Raw genomic sequence first — 16,272 nt, forward strand, 5'->3', positions numbered from 1 at the left:
AGAAACAGATCTAGATTTGAAGTGTCAATGCATTTCAGGAAACAGGAAAAGTTGGGCCAGAAATTATTGGCATCGACCAATCGGGTCACATGTAACCGAATCTAGTCACAGGGTTCTCTCAATATTGATGAGTTGTTTCTTACAGACTTGATTACATACTCATCACTGAATCACGCGAAACGATTCGCGGTTTGAACGATCTGGAACTTCGCAAAAATAGCCGATGACAACCCACTGTATTGCTAGGCGGGTTACATGATAAATGTTACGAAGAAATTTCTAGTACATGAGCTCGAACACTAAGATGCTTCTAGGAAGATTACTATCTATAGTTTGTAAGAGCTACGTAACCAGAAATCTCGGAAGCACTTGTACTGGAGAGTTCATGGTTCCACGAATCAATTGATTAAATCCAACATTGTGTCCTTGCTTCAGCTCGCCCCTCCCTAGGTATGGTAAGTGGGTATATCCACTACACCATTAGCAACGTAGTTGTAGCAATCTCCAGAGCAGCCAACATTTCCCCCGTTCGTGAGAAGAAGTTTAGGGTTTCCGTTTGAGGGGCCAGACTCAGGGGTGGCGATGATCCGAAGTTCTCTGGAGTAAGCTGACCACTGCCCGACGTTGACTACCTTCCAACCGTTTGGATCGACGGCATCGCTGTTCACAAACACCTCCTCACGGCTACTTCCGTTGGCGATGAAAACACCACTCGTGCCATTTGTCCCAGGCTCCGTAGTCCAGATGACGAACGGGCTCCCGTTAGGATTCAGCTGGCCGTCACCAGGAATAATGGGCTGAAGTTCGGCAGAGCCAAAGTTCAGGGGAGAGTCGGAGACCTTGTAGTAGACCGGACATCCGCCAGCGATAGGGCCGCCACAGTATTCAAAAGTCATGACATACTTTTGTGAGATGGGGCTATATGCTACTGTAGCCATGCCGGGCCGCACTCCTGCATCTGCCTGGGCGACGTCATCGACTTCATCGCTCCATTGACGCAGGTCTTTGGTTGTTTTGTGAGAAAGCTTTTGGTTGTGATCGGGATCCACTTGAGTGGAATAATAACACACAAGCTCTCCTTCATGCATCAGCAAGAAAGGCTCCCAGACTGCCTTGTCCCCCCGGGCGATTGTCTCCGGACCAGGGCCGTAGACTATATGGCTGACGAATGCCCACGCCTTTCCTTGATCGGTGCTGGCATACAAATCAATGTACGCCTGTGAGAGGTTACGTGGCGTAGAGACACCGGCCAGGAGAATGGTGCCTTGCGGAAACCCCCCCAATGGCTGTGGAAGCTCGTAGAGGAATGGCTGATACCAGTTTCCCCAGCCATTGACCTGATCGTCGACTCTGGAGAAAGCAGTGAACGACGCTCCACCATCTTCTGACTTGTAGATGGGAAAGTAAGTCAAAGTTGCCGCGGGGTCATAGTCTTCCCAAGACAGAAGAAGAGACTGGTCAGGCAGCTGGAGAGTTCGGCCGTATAGAGTTCTCCAGCTAGTCGGGGTCTGCTCTGGATAGAACACGCCATTGTTGTTGAAATTGCTCCAAGGCTTAGGTACGGCAGTGTTCGATATCTGGGCTGCCAAGCTCGCAGTAGCTAAAACTGCAATAACAGAAGCCTGGATGATAGTGAACCCCATCATTAGAGAGGAAGGTAGGACGATTCTTGCGATGAACAAAAAATATTGGGTCGCGATTTAAGTTGCTGACAAAATTGCTGGAATGGTGCTGGGCAGTGAGGTCAACTTTGGGAAATACCTTGAGTCTATTATATAGTCGGCCTCATCATTGTCATGTTGCCGTACTCCGGATCCATGACTACGGAGGCTACCATTGTGGAGGATCTAGGGTCGTGGTCACCTATAGAATGAGATACGCCCATTGTTAGAATTACAGGCAACTTGCAGTTGGAGAACGAAACCATTTTGCAGTTCGCGGCGTAAGCACCAATCAGCCCAAGTGTTTTCCGATGCCTAGGCCCCATTCCTCGTATCTAGACAAAACGCTCGGGCCTGTTAGTTTAAGCCGCTGAAGATCGACAGCGGGGAAACAAATTCCTACATACATCGCCTGCATTAGCCCCTCGGTCATAGTAGTAGCGAAACATATTAACATGCCAATCAATCAAAACAGCGCATTTCCGATGCCTGTGTCGTTGAAATATTTGGCTCGTCGCGATCCAATTTCAAAACATTTGTTTTCGAATCAATGCGGGCACCATGCAACATCTTCGTTAATCATCATCATGCGAGCCATTGTGCCACCTCAGATGAGTAAACCTCGCGGTCATACAACGCGTGTGAACGATGCAAGCTTCTGTGCCACAATCCTCGTAATGATGGTTTGGATCCACTCTCAACCACTGAGGGGTTTGAGATTATCCTGGACGAGTTTGAGAGGTATCTCCACGACCTCATAAGCTTGTAGTTGTCTTCTTTTGGGAGAGAACTCTCAGAATGCTCTCGCCTCGGATGTTCAAACAGTATGTTGCCGGCGTGAGCATGTGAGATGTATATTACCAGAAACAGCAACGTTAAATAGCAAGTAGCAGCCATGCGTACTCACTATGATGGCTTGATACACAAAAGTGGCCTCGAACTGCGTATTGACCATTTCCAACATAAGTTTCTAGTACATTGATACTCTAGGTTTCCATTATCGTTTTCGTAGGATATGGGCATGAATTACTTCACAAAAGTCGATGCCGATAAGAGAAGACAAATTAGCCAAATATATGTACATTGTAAGAATAGATCTTAAAGTCTCTCTACTAGCTTGTAAAGTAGAATCCAACGAACAAGGGCTGGAGACTTCTTTTGCGCAATATATAAACTTTAAGGCGAAGATGAAACAAGGTTAAGTATATAGAAATTGATTCTAAAAACCGCCTAAAGTATTTAATAAGTATCGGATTAGAAATTTAATTCGACCGCAGTATATAACTAACTACGCAGGGGCTAATTAGGGGCCCTATTTATAATTATTATAGCTAGCCTAATTTATAATTAGAACCTCTTTTTTATACTTATTACGTAAATATTTATGTAGTTTAATTAATCTCTTTATTAAATATAGTTCGAAACAACTACTTTATAATAAGGATATTAATACTAATTAGTAATTAAATTTTATTATTATAAATCGGTAAAGTATCTTATTATATAAAAGAGACGATTTCTTAATACTATACGGGATAAGAAATTCGTATTAATTAACCTTATAAAAGTAAATAAAAAAAGAGGCGATTCTTAAATATTATATAGAATTAAATAATTATAGCCCTGTATTACTTATAAAAGGTTAATATTTATTATATTAAACCATATTAATTAACAAAACCGCTTAAATAATTAATTTTTTATTATTACCCTAAGTAGCTTTTTTATTAAATAACTTTCTTATAGCCAGCCCGTAATTAAAAATTAATTAGTTAAATTAATAAAAAGAAATCCCTACGTAATAACTACTTACTTAATTAATAAGCGTAACGAACGAGCTTAATAATACGGTATAAAAAGTACGATATAATAGAAAAAAGGGATTTTTAAATATAAATATTTTTATTTAATAATAAAAGTAACCTTATAGGAATTATTAAGCTACGAGATCTATAGTATATAAAAAAGTTTATTATTACGAGGATTTTATAAATACGACTTTAAATTTATAATTTAAATAATCTCTTCGTAGCCCCCTTAACTACTCCTTAAGTATTATTTAAGAATATAATATAGAGAACGGTTTTAAAAAAAAAAAGGGGATTTAGAGGTCCTAATAATATTAAGTTAAGAATATTATAGATCTCGCAAATTAATTTAAAAAAAAGCGGTTATTTTAAAATAGTTTTATAACCTCCTACTAGAGTTATTATTAACTTAAAAAAAGGCTAAAAAAACGAGGATTTAAAAGAAAAAAAAAGATCCTCTAGGGGGCTATTAAAAAGCTTCTTTTTATACTAGCTCCTAGCATAGGATTACTAATTTTAAAAAATTAACTAAGTAATAAAAGGGATTATTAATAAGTAATAATTACTTAACTATAATTAAATTATAAAAAAGACTATTTAAAAAATATAAAATAAAGTATTAAGAAGCTATAAAAGAAAAGATTTTTAAAATATCTAACTTTACTAAATACGAGTAATAAGTAAGTATTTTTAATAAGTCCTTAATATTTCTAATTTTATAAAAAAGAGGGCTTAACTTCGCTAACCGTACTTAATAACCTATATAACTCTTTTATAAGCTACTTAGCGTTTATTTTTAACTATTTTTATAAAATACTATTCTAAAAGAAGTAAGTTAAGGAAAGAAGCTATTTAAAAATTATAAAAAGTACGAGGCTTAAGAAGTTAAAAGTATATAAAATAATAAAAATTAGTAATTAATAAAAATCCCGAGACTAATTACTATATCTTTTTATAGTAATATAAACGTCTACTATTATTATAAAAAAAGAAATTACTAAAACCTACCCTTTTATACTAAATAAAAAAGGGGATTTTAATAAGTATAATAGTATTACGAAGGTAACTTTGTTTACCTTATTATTCGCCTTATTATCAGTATTACGTAAGCAAACTATATACCATATTAATCTACGATTTCTGTAGATTATTATAGGTATTAATTATGTAAGCAATACTGCTTATATAAGCTTACGTGAGCAATGGAAAGTACTGGAAGGTAACTGAATAATCTGGAATTTACTCGAGGCGGAATTACGTACTACGATTACGCATTCACTTACGTATACGCTTATTAATTATATCATAATTAATAAGCAATGGAATATTCTAGTAGGAGGTTTTTATGCCTATATATAGGCGTGTATTTGCCTACCTAGACCTTTCGTTAAGCAAGCAACTTCTTATATAGTAATTCAACTATATTACTCTCTTTACTATAAAAACCTCTTTTATATACGCTTATATCCCCTATATTCATATATTCTTGCTTCTATATGAATATTCACTTTTTATGTTCTTCATAAGAATATCCCGCATTACCTCGTTAAAGCTATACGTGCTAGAAATAGCTAGTAATTTAAAAAAGTAATAGTAATTACTAGAGATAATAAAAACGAAAGTAGTAGTAAGATAGTAAAAAAAATAGGAATTTCTTAAACTTTAGTAAATTCGTTAAGTAATAAAAGTATGGATTTACTATAGCTAGTGCGCGGATTAAATATATCCTTATTAAAATTAAATATATTAGCGACTATTAATATAAATATAAATTAAAGTATAACCCTTAGCGAGTTAAAAAAAAAAAACCCCCCGATTTTAAATAAAATCCTAATCCCTTATAAATAAGTAAATATTAACTTAGACTATTAGGGGATATAAATATATAAGATTATAAATTAGCTTAATAATAAGTAAATTAATATAATATTAATTTATTTAACTAAGGTTTATAAGAAAAAGGGGCTATAGGGGTAATTCCTATTTTACGAGATTATAAATAACCTTAGTTATTAATTAGATAAATAGTTTATAAGTATAAGCTTAAGAATTATAATAATAGTTCATAAATTCTTTTATAAGTAAGGGGTATTATTAGCGTAATTATAATTATAAGAACTATATAAAATACTAATAATAACGATTATAAAACAGGAATTCGTATTATAGAACTAAGTATAAGTTAATAGAGCGTATAATCGCTTTAATAAATTTAAAAAAAGGGTAAACGACCTAAATTTCCTTTTTATAATTACTAATAATAATCTATTATTATAAAAGGATATATAAAAGTAAAATATAGTATTAAAAATATAATAATTAATAATTCTATTTATTTTAATTTATAACTCGTCGCTATTATTAATACGAAATTTGGCGCTAATTAGCTAATAAAAAAGGAGATAAATAACCCGAAGTTATTAATAATACATAATAACGTAGGAATCGTATATAAATACCGAAAATATAGTAATAAATACGAAATAATTTATAAATTTTAAAAAGATCTTTTTAAAAAAAGAATATACTCTAAAGGGAAGTACGAGGTTTTATAAAAAACCCTAATAATATTTTATAATTATTATAAAAAAGTTAAAATTAGAGAATATTAGTATTATTTAGTAATTAATATCGTACTTATAAAAAGTTAAAGCTTTTAATTATTATTATAAAGTAGCATATAATCTCGATTAAAATAACTTTTTTAGTATTATTAACGTAATTTAAAGCTGCTTTAAGACTTATAATAAGAACCTAGAGCTCCTATCTAAGCTACGAGCGATTTCTTTTATATTTATAGCTAAGATAATAAAACATAAATCGTAAATAAAAATACTTAAAAAGCTTATTAATTAAATTAATAAGCTGATAAAAACCTAGTTAAATAAGGGGATAAAAGAGTAAAAAGTTAAATATTTTTATATTATAATTTAATATATATTAAAAATAAAAATAACCTTATATTAAATACTTAAAAACTACGAGACGCTTTATTTAAAGCTAAGATTTAGCTTTAATATTGAAATAAAAATACCGTACTAAACTTATTTCTAAATATACGACGGCCCTTATCAATAATATTAAGTCGATCGAACGTATAATATAAAAAAGAAGAGGCTAGATATAGTAATTATTAGTAAAGAGGCCTAAATTCGTTAACTAAGTAAAAATTTAACTTATAAATAAGGTAATAAAAAAATTATATTATATTTATAAAGAAAATAGATATTAGTTAAGTAACTACTCTAAAAAAAAGCGTACTAAATCGTATAAATAATATAAAAAGTCGAGGGTAATAAATAGTAAAAATAGCTCTTATTAATTTAGCCAATTCCTTATTATATATAAAGGTAAATCCGGGGGTATAGAACTTAATAAAAATAGCTAAAGTAGTAGTTTAAAGTATCTACCTCTTATAAGAAATTTAAAAAATAAAAAAGATCTTATTTTATATATTAATAAATTAGATTATAATAAAATCGACGATATTAACTACTCTTTTTTTACCCAGTTAGTTTTTAAAAAATATACGAAGCTAAATAAATAAATAGTAATAAAAGCTCTCAATAAGTAGGCTTTTATTTATAAATAATAAAAAAAGGTCCCTTTAATAATAAATATAAAGGTAGTTAAAAAGGTAAATTTAATAGGGCTAAAGTTTATTTTCTTAATACTTAAAGAGAAGATACTACTTCTTTTAATACTTAAAAAAAAAAAAGATACTAAGTAAATCTAAGGGTGACTAGAGGTATCCTTTTTATATTACTTAAATTACTTAAATACTAAGCTTATATAAGTATTCTATATAAGCAAAAAGTACGGCTTAGATAATTTCTATAGGATTATCCTAAATACTAAAGTATTATAATAATTAATTAAAAAAAAAGGGTAATTCTAAGCGCTATAGAAAATCGTATTAATAATACTTAATACGTTAATAGCGGGTATTATAAAAATTAGCTTCGGCCTAGGTAAGAAAATCGTCGCCCTAAGTATAGTAAAAATAGAGATATACTTCGGAATAATAACTTTTTATATTTTACTTATTAATACCCTATTTTTCTTATATCTAAAAAATATAGATTAACTAAGTATTATATTCGATTTTATAAAAAATAAAATCTTTAGTAATAAGTATTTTAAAATAGTTGAATAATAATAGGGGTATATATTTATAAGGCTTATTAATAATACGAAGTTAATTAATTATTTAATAAAAGGTGAGCTTAAATAACTATATTAGAGATTTAGGTACTTATTAGTTACGAGGCTATATAACTTCTTAAAGTAATTAAGTAATAATAATATTAAAATAGGGGCGCTAGAATAGTTAATAAAAGTATATTATTAATATTAAATAAATAAGTAGAGCCTACGTAAATTTAAATTTAAATTACGTAATAAGCTTAATTTTAATTAAAAAATCGTTATTAATATTTTCTATTTAAATAGTTAGCTAGTTTTATATATAATTAACGTAGCTATAACTTTTTAAATAGGGTAATATTTCTAGAATTTTTAAATAAAAATAGTATAAATAGCTTTATAAAAAAGTTAGATCGATATATACTAAGGACTACTAAACGGTATTAGAACCGGCGCTAATATTAGTTTTAAGTTAATAGAATTTAAAAAAAAACATAACGGCCTATAGTATATAGCTAAAAGTCGTACTTATTAAAGCGTACTATAGTATTAAAAAAGTAAAAAGGGTATACTAATAATTAAAAAGGGTATTTAGAATTATTAAAAAGAAAAATCTAAATTTTACTAACGACGAATATTTCTAAATAGTATTTAAATATTATAATAATATTATAAGGCCTAACGGGCTTATACTAATACTATTAGTATTTAGAGTATATTTAAAAACGACTTTAACCTTATTATTATTATTAAATATAAGCTAACGAGCTTAAGTAGTTAAAAAAGTAATATAAATATTATACAAAGTAAGTATAAAAAGGTAAGTTAACGAGGTAATTATTATATATAATAGGCCCGATATAAGGGGTAATTTAAATATATTACTAAATTTAGATATATAAGTATAGTACGAAATTACTTAATAATAAGCTAGGTTATATAAATTAATTTTTATTAACGAGCGCTCTTACGTAGTTATAAGGGATCGTAACTAGCCCCTCGAAGTATTAATTATAATAGTTAGATTATATTATATAGATCTTAATAAAGTAATTTTTAATTTATAAAAAGGAAAAGAGCTAGGGGAAACTATATAACCCGTAATAAAAGTAAAAGAAATTACTTTTAATAAGATCGTTATAGTAGTATTAATAAATAATAAAGAAGAGGAAATTATTAAAAGGGTACTAATATTATTAATAAGATATTATAAAAAACTATAATAATAAGCCCTAACATAGCAATTTATTACTAATAACAAGGTAATTAATACTTTTTATATAGTAAAAAAAAAAAGCCGATTTTAAGTTCGTAATTAAACTATATAAAAAAAGTATAATAATAATTATTAAAAAGCTATATAAAGAATTAAATCTTATTAAAGTAAATACTTTTTATAATCGAGGGGTCTGTCGATTTATTTTTTTTAACCTAAAGAAGTATATAAACCTTTATATATTTAAATTATAAATAGTTTATAAAATAAAAGGGAAAGGAATACCCTAACTATATAAGAAGTTTAAGTATATAATTTAAGAGTACGGTAACGTTAAAAAAGCGACGCTACTTATATAATCGCTTATAATATAATACTATAGCTAATAGTTAATAATAATACTAATAATATTATTATAAAAAAGGAAATATAAGATTTAGAGCCGTAATATTACCTAGGCTTATACCTAATTAGTTATAGGGCTTATAAAAGAAATCCTAGCCTATTTACTAAAAAAATAATTAGTAAGTACTTAAAAAGTACGATTATTAAAATACTTAAGCTACTATATAGGCTCGTAAAATTAGGTACTTATTAATAAGCTACTTACTACGACTTTTATATTAATTAATTATTAATAATTGTATTTACGTATAACCCGTACTTATTAATCTCTAAATATAAAAGTAACTAATTTAAAATTATTAAAATATAAACTAACGATATATTAAGCCTATCTAATATTAACTTTATAAAAAAAGAGGATAAGGAGCTTTAAAAAGCGGGCTTTATAACGAAGCTAAAAAAGGTCCTTATAATAAATACCCCCCTAGTATTTAATAATAGAATTCTTATTATTAAAAAGAAAACCGTTATTTTTTAATAAAAAAGGTAGGGTAAGAAAATTAACTTTATTAATTAGAACGTAATTAATATTAAAAAGTAATATAAAGCTAAGTTTACGCAAGGGGTATATATTATAAGTATATATTAGTTTAAAATAACGTTTAATTATATTTAGGTAGTATAGGCTATAAATCTAATTAAACGAGACATTAAAATACTTAATAAGTAATTTAAATAATAATAAACGAATCTTAATTAAAGCCTCGTTTACTACCTAATTAACTTAGTAATTAATAAGCTCTATATCTTTATCAATAAGTTATTTATAAATAATAATAACCTTATTTCGTAATTAGGGTATATTATTATCTTAGTTAACGAGAGTATAAATAAAAGTAAATTTATTATATATAATAATATAATTTATTACTCGTTAATTAAAAATAAGTAAATAATAAGAAGTATATTAGCGTTAGAGATTTATAATATAATTAACGGCGTTAACCTCTCTTACGTAATTTTAATAATACTAAAAAAGATTACTAATTAACTTAGCTTTTTACTTATTTTAATAATTATTTATACCGATTTTTACTCACTATATAAATACCTCGTTAAATTAGAGAAAAGAAAAAAGGCTTCTAATTAATATTATAGCCCTTAGGTAATTATATAAAAACTATAAGATACTTAAGATCTATTAAATTAATAATAATAATAACCTTACTAACGCTTTTACAAAAATAGTACTTAATAAGGGGTTAGAGTAATTCGTAAGTAATAAAAAGGTTAATATATAAATAAAAAAATAAGTTATATAAAAAAAATAAAAAAAAGAGAGAAAGGGAAACGACTTAATAAACGGACTTAAAATCGAATTATATTTCTAACTATAATAAGTAAATTAATAAAAAAAAAAAAAGTTAGTATTAAATTAGAAGTTTAATTTAATTATAATATATAACTAACTATATAGGGGCTAATTAGGGGCCTTATTTATAATTATTATAACTAGCCTAACCTATAGTTAGAACCTCTTTTTTATACTTATTACGTAGATATTTATATAGTTTAATTAATCTCTTTATTAAATACGGTTCGAACTAACTACCTTATAATAGGGATACTAATAATAAGCTAAAAGAATAATATAGTTTGTATATAATCGCCGCGTAGAATTTTAATTAATGGCGATACTGCTGTAGCTATAAACCCAAAAAGCAGGAAGCAATCATTCCCTTACTTCCCTGGAGGCAATCTCACGGGTGCATTTGCTGCTCTAGCCGCTGTTACAATGTATAGCGTATTAACTATCACGGCCTTGAGGTTCCCGCGCTGAACAAAACCGCGATTCCGCGACACCATTCACCGAGTAGCCAGCCAAATTCATGGGATCATGCAGGTAGGTACAGGTAGTCACGTCACTAAGCTGCCAACGGCTGGAATGCTCAATTGTGGCGGGGGAGCGATCAGTAGTGCATTATCCGACGTCGTTGAGAAGATTGGGATTAGCTCTTTCATAACTGCACATCCGAGCGGCTAGATGCGGAGACGCTGCAAATATCAGACCTGTCGGCTACGGGCCACCTTAAAGTAAGCAGCTTTTGTTTCGGCTAGGCGGGGTCAGCATCGCTCATGGCCACCATCGGCTAAGGTCCCCTAGATAAGCCGCACGTGAACTTGGTGGCTTAAGTGCTTGGGTAGATGGGAAGGTAGTCGTATCCGCTCTGAGCCCGCACTGTGTCGTAGACCCCAACTTTGGCTGTAGTCGGCCAGCTCTCCAAAAGTACATATCCGCTGCACACATACCTAGTAGTTCCGAAAGGACAGGCGATAGATCTTCACTATGACTGTTGTACCCAAGGTATAGGCCTAATGCTATCTATTCCGATGCGGGCGGTGGGATGAAACCGAGCGGCCCGGTACGCGACAGTGCGCCTTGCTCGAAGCCGTCGTCTTATGCTCCGGATCAAGAGGGCCATCTATCTTTGTGCCTATGGTCGACTCGAGATTTAAACACTCGCCGAACCCCAAGAATCTATCAGATGCGGAAGTATCTTAATTCCTTTGCAACTTTGACTACCTGCGCTTGATTCATCTCCCTCAGCTCCTCGTCACACAAGTAGCCCGATTGTGCTCTCATCAGCTCAACAACTTGTAACCCCGCAAATCCGCCATTATGCTCGGAAAAATTGCTCTCGAGGAAGCCTTTGCCCTCCCACGGTTTCAAGAGAAAACACGTTGGTGGGCAGGACTCTTTGCCATCGACCCTGAGAAGCACGCAGCTGAAATCTCCGATGTCGCGGACATTCGGCTCAACTACATGGATAAACACGGTGTTGGGTTCACCATTCTATCGTACACAGCACCTGGGATCCAGGACATCTGGGATCCGAAGGAAGCACAGCTGTTGGCCAAAGAGATCAATGATTACATTGCTCCCGAGGTTAAGAAACACCCTGAACGTTTCGGCGCGTTTGCGTGAGTCATCCGTATTTAGAAAGCACTTGAACTATTCTGTGGCTAACCTGTGCCAGAACCCTTTCTATGCATGACCCCAAGGAAGCTGCCGAAGAGTTAAGGCGTTGTGTAACTGAGTACGGCTTTTTGGGCGCGCTTGTCAATGACACTCAGCGGGCAGGCCCTGATGGCGACGACATGATCTTCTACGACGGCCCGGAGTGGGATGTTTTCTGGTCTACAGTGACCGAACTTGATGTTCCTTTCTACCTGCACCCAAGAAATCCCACCGGAACGATTCACGAAAAGCTATGGGCAAAGCGCTCGTGGCTCATTGGACCTCCATTGAGCTTTTCGCAGGGAGTCAGTCTGCACGTCCTTGGAATGGTCACAAATGGCGTTTTCGATCGCCATCCCAAGCTTCAAATTATATTGGGCCATCTAGGAGAGAAGATACCATTCGACATGTGGCGCATCAACCACTGGTTTGAGGACGTGAAGAAGCCGCTGGGGCTGTCTTGCAAGCGAACTATCCGCGAGTACTTTGCAAGCAATTTGTGGATCACGACCAGTGGGCATTTTTCCACCACGACTCTTCAGTTCTGCATGGCTGAAGTAGGAGCGGATCGCATATTGTTTTCGATTGACTACCCTTTCGAGTCCTTCTCGGATGGATGCGATTGGTATGATGCTCTTCCCATCAATGATAACGACAAGAAGAAGATTGGGCGGGACAACGCCAAGCAACTGTTCAAGCTGCCGGGATTCAAGGACAGCGAGGCGTAAAGCCAATACTCAAATGAAGCTTTGTAGGTGAGACTAGACATGGACGTAAAGGCGAGGCAGTGGATACAGCGTCGCTTTGCAAGCGGCCTATCAATCACAATTGATAATTTCAAAATACCAGATACGATTCTGTAGTATGCATTCGTGTGTGATAGCGGGCCACTGGTAGGCATTCTGTGATTCGTAACTTCACTATTGACTGGCTACATTATTATCATTTGCCCATGGATGTAGCAAGAGTCACGAAGAATCGATTCTCGCGCATAAGAGCATCAAGCAGACTCGAGATTAAGTACTTAAGAATAGCATGATTAATGAGTGTGTAAGATTGCCGGAACAGCTACTGCTATCCGAGAGACTATTCGCGTGCGTGAGACATCGTACGGCGACCTTGAAATCATAGCTTATCAGGGCTGGTTTGTGAGGCAGCTGATCAGCAATTACTAACTAATTCTCGTTGTGCTAACATCGGAAGCCATTTAGGAACTTCCGAATGCGGCACTGTGAGCGGGGGTGGGGACGCGGGGTTCGGGGTGCAGGGTCCGGGAGCCGGCAACCGATGTGCCTACTGCAGTAAGAAACTCTCTCTTATCAGGTGATCCACACAGCTGAGCAGCCCTGTTGACTTGGACTGACCGACGTCTGATCGTTTGTAGGAAGGCTTACGCATCTCCATCGCTCCACGAAAATCCTCAAGCTTCTCGTGCTCCTCACATCATGCCTCGCCCCAAAGTCCCCGAGAGCCAGCGTCAGCGTGCTGCTGAGGCCTGTAAGTTCTGCCGCGAGGCCAAGAAGAAGTGCAGCGGCACTGCACCTTGCACTCAATGTGTTCGCCGTGGTCTTGAACCCGACTGTCGCATGACGTATCTACCCAGAGGTTCAAGAACGATAAGGCCCTCAATTACAAGGGCTAGTACTGCTGGTGGGCGAAGATCACGCGCATCCTTCGAGCACGGTTCTATCACAGTGTCAACAGCCGCTTCCGGGTCATCAAAAACTCGTCCGCGACGGCATATTGAGATTGACAAGGAACCGTCTCCAAACCCATTCCCAATGTCTCCTTCAGTTTCTCAACAAGAATCCGAAGAACCCTGTGTTGATGCGCATCAAAGTCCCATGACACCTCCTCGAGAATCACACACCAGAGAGGGTACTCAGCCAGAATCCTCTCTCCTGGCCAATCCAAGTAGATTACTCCGGAGTGCCCACGGTGAACAAGGTAGGTAGTTATCGGGCGGTTTATTCAACCTACTATCGCGGCACTGAGATTGCTGACTTTAAACGTACACATAAAAGTATTCGTTGGAGGCGCTGCAGCAATTTCGTTCCTTCAAACCGTTCGACAAGTGGTGGTGAGACAGATTGGCCCCTCACCTTTCTCTCACAATGATGGAATGGAAACGATGCTTGAGGCCGCGTCTCCGGAGGCAAGGCGGTCGATCTCATCAGATGAGGTCGTGGACTTGGGCGATCAGCAACGACTCGATTACTTGAAATGTTACTATACAATCGTAAGAGAACTTCCCTGCTCAAATATGATTGTAACTAAGTATTATCTTGCCACAGACGGAAGGTCTCATCAATATTCTAGACTCTGACGATCAAAGGGAGTTAATGTGCTTAACCGACAGCATCTCTATCGGAGTTACATCACCCTTTGACGAAAATGCTTCCGCTGACAAGGCGGCTTGGCCATCAAAACAATCATCGCACCTCTCAGATGCCATCAGGGATATGGTAATGGCAATAGGAGCACAGTGTAGCAGCGCACTAGAAGCTCAAGATCACAGCTTCACATTCTTTCGCAAAGCACAGCGACAAGCATTCTCTGGACTGCTAGAAGATCCAGACTTAGACATGGTCAGACTTTTCTTACTCATGGCATTCTATATGCTTGGGAATTGCCGCAGGAATACAGCGTATATGTACATATCCATTGCTGTAAGGGCTGCTCTTGCACTTGGCCTTCATAGTCAGACTATGTATATGTGTGAGCCGAAGTCCCATCAGTGTGGACTTTTGAAGTAAGTCATCCCAAACCGAAACCCCTCTTTAAAATTTAGTCGTATCTCGCTCACATTTGCATCGCTTTAAAAGATCAAGAGTCTGGATCAGTGTGCGAATTCTAGACAAGCTAGTGAGCTCTCTCTTGGGCCGGCCTGCCGCCACGGCAGGAACGGATGCTAGGCCTCTGATCAGAGATTTGGCACCCGATTGCGACTATGGATCGAAATATCTTGTGGCAACGTGTGAGATTGTTGAAGTCATCAATGATATCAACAACATCTTATATCACGGTAAAGATGTCACGGTTCCCGTCGTGGAACAGCTTCTGGTCAATATAGATAGCTGGAAAAGGAATCTGCTCATGCCCTTGGAAGGGCCGGAAGAGCTTGAAGCTCTGGAAGACTCCATCGAAGCCAACCGAATGGCCGTTGCCAAGATCCATGTATCTTGTCTGTATTATTTTGCTGTCACACTAGCAACTCGGCCGATATTCATCTCCTCCCTCAACAGTCAAGCAGGAAACAGGATCCATCACCCGCCGCTAGCCGCGGCGTGCATCGAAGCTGCCGTGTATCTGGCACAAACTTGTGCTGACGCTCTAAAGGCTGGGCTACTCGAGAGAAGCATGTGTATCCTGAAGTAAGATTCAACCGGTTTGGTTTCAGCATCTGTGCTCTTTCTGCAAGGTTCGCTCTGAGAAAACGCTAATCATCCCACACAGAGCTTTAGTATTCTCTGCAGGACTCATTCTCGGAGTAGAGTGCTTCGCAAAGGTCAGCATCGATCTCGAGACCGATAGAGCATTTCAAGGAGCCATGGACGTTTTAAAATTTCTTGCTGGCCAAAGCCCCCAGGCCGCACATTACCTGGAAATATTGATGTCGTTGGCTACCGCCATCACAGAGCGTCGCTCAAAGTTGAATAATGCTGGAGGCAGTCGTTACGTCTCAAGGCTCTTCAGCTTGGAGAGCCTAAGCAGTGTCAGCGCTGGCAACCCGGAGGGACATACGGAGGAGGAGCCATCCTGGGCCTCAACTCGGGCTGTGACTGAACAAGGCTCTTTTGACGTTTGGCCTGGGGCTGACGGGGGGTTGTTAAACTGGAGTGAGCTCCAGTTTGACGATAGCGATCTGCACATTGACTGGCAAAGCTTAAGTGTATTTTGAGACAGCTATGCACAGATTCCTCGACAAAAGGGAAATGCCAGATCGGCAATCGTCAGAAGCTGTAGACGTTCAAGCCGTCATAATACCAGACTAAAGTTGCCCAGAAAAAGAAGAAAACAGAACAACTCCCTCACAACATTGGACTATGGGAACTTGCATCCGAAGAGACCCTGATT

The 16,272-nt window shown here is 35.4% G+C and overlaps 2 protein-coding genes across 2 annotated transcripts; one reads left to right on the top strand and one right to left on the bottom strand.

Annotated features, from left to right (window-relative positions):
• Positions 1–446: 446 nt before the first annotated feature.
• CLUP02_17208 (uncharacterized protein) lies at positions 447–1,646 on the bottom strand (the record flags this gene model as incomplete). Its single annotated transcript, XM_049296121.1, has 1 exon — positions 447–1,646. One exon carries the CDS (start codon positions 1,644–1,646, stop codon positions 447–449), a length of 1,200 nt encoding a protein of 399 aa, XP_049153268.1.
• Positions 1,647–11,856: 10,210 nt separating this feature from the next.
• CLUP02_17209 (2,3-dihydroxybenzoate decarboxylase) lies at positions 11,857–16,190 on the top strand (the record flags this gene model as incomplete). Its single annotated transcript, XM_049296122.1, has 12 exons — positions 11,857–12,158; positions 12,215–12,919; positions 12,975–12,993; positions 13,079–13,153; positions 13,251–13,339; positions 13,399–13,518; positions 13,580–14,142; positions 14,220–14,434; positions 14,490–14,947; positions 15,027–15,569; positions 15,652–16,034; positions 16,087–16,190. 12 exons carry the CDS (start codon positions 11,857–11,859, stop codon positions 16,188–16,190), a joined length of 3,576 nt encoding a protein of 1,191 aa, XP_049153269.1.
• Positions 16,191–16,272: the final 82 nt, after the last annotated feature.

The sequence above is a fragment of the Colletotrichum lupini genome, chromosome 9, assembly GCF_023278565.1.
Source record: "Colletotrichum lupini chromosome 9, complete sequence".
Classification (NCBI taxonomy): Eukaryota; Fungi; Ascomycota; class Sordariomycetes; order Glomerellales; family Glomerellaceae; genus Colletotrichum; species Colletotrichum lupini.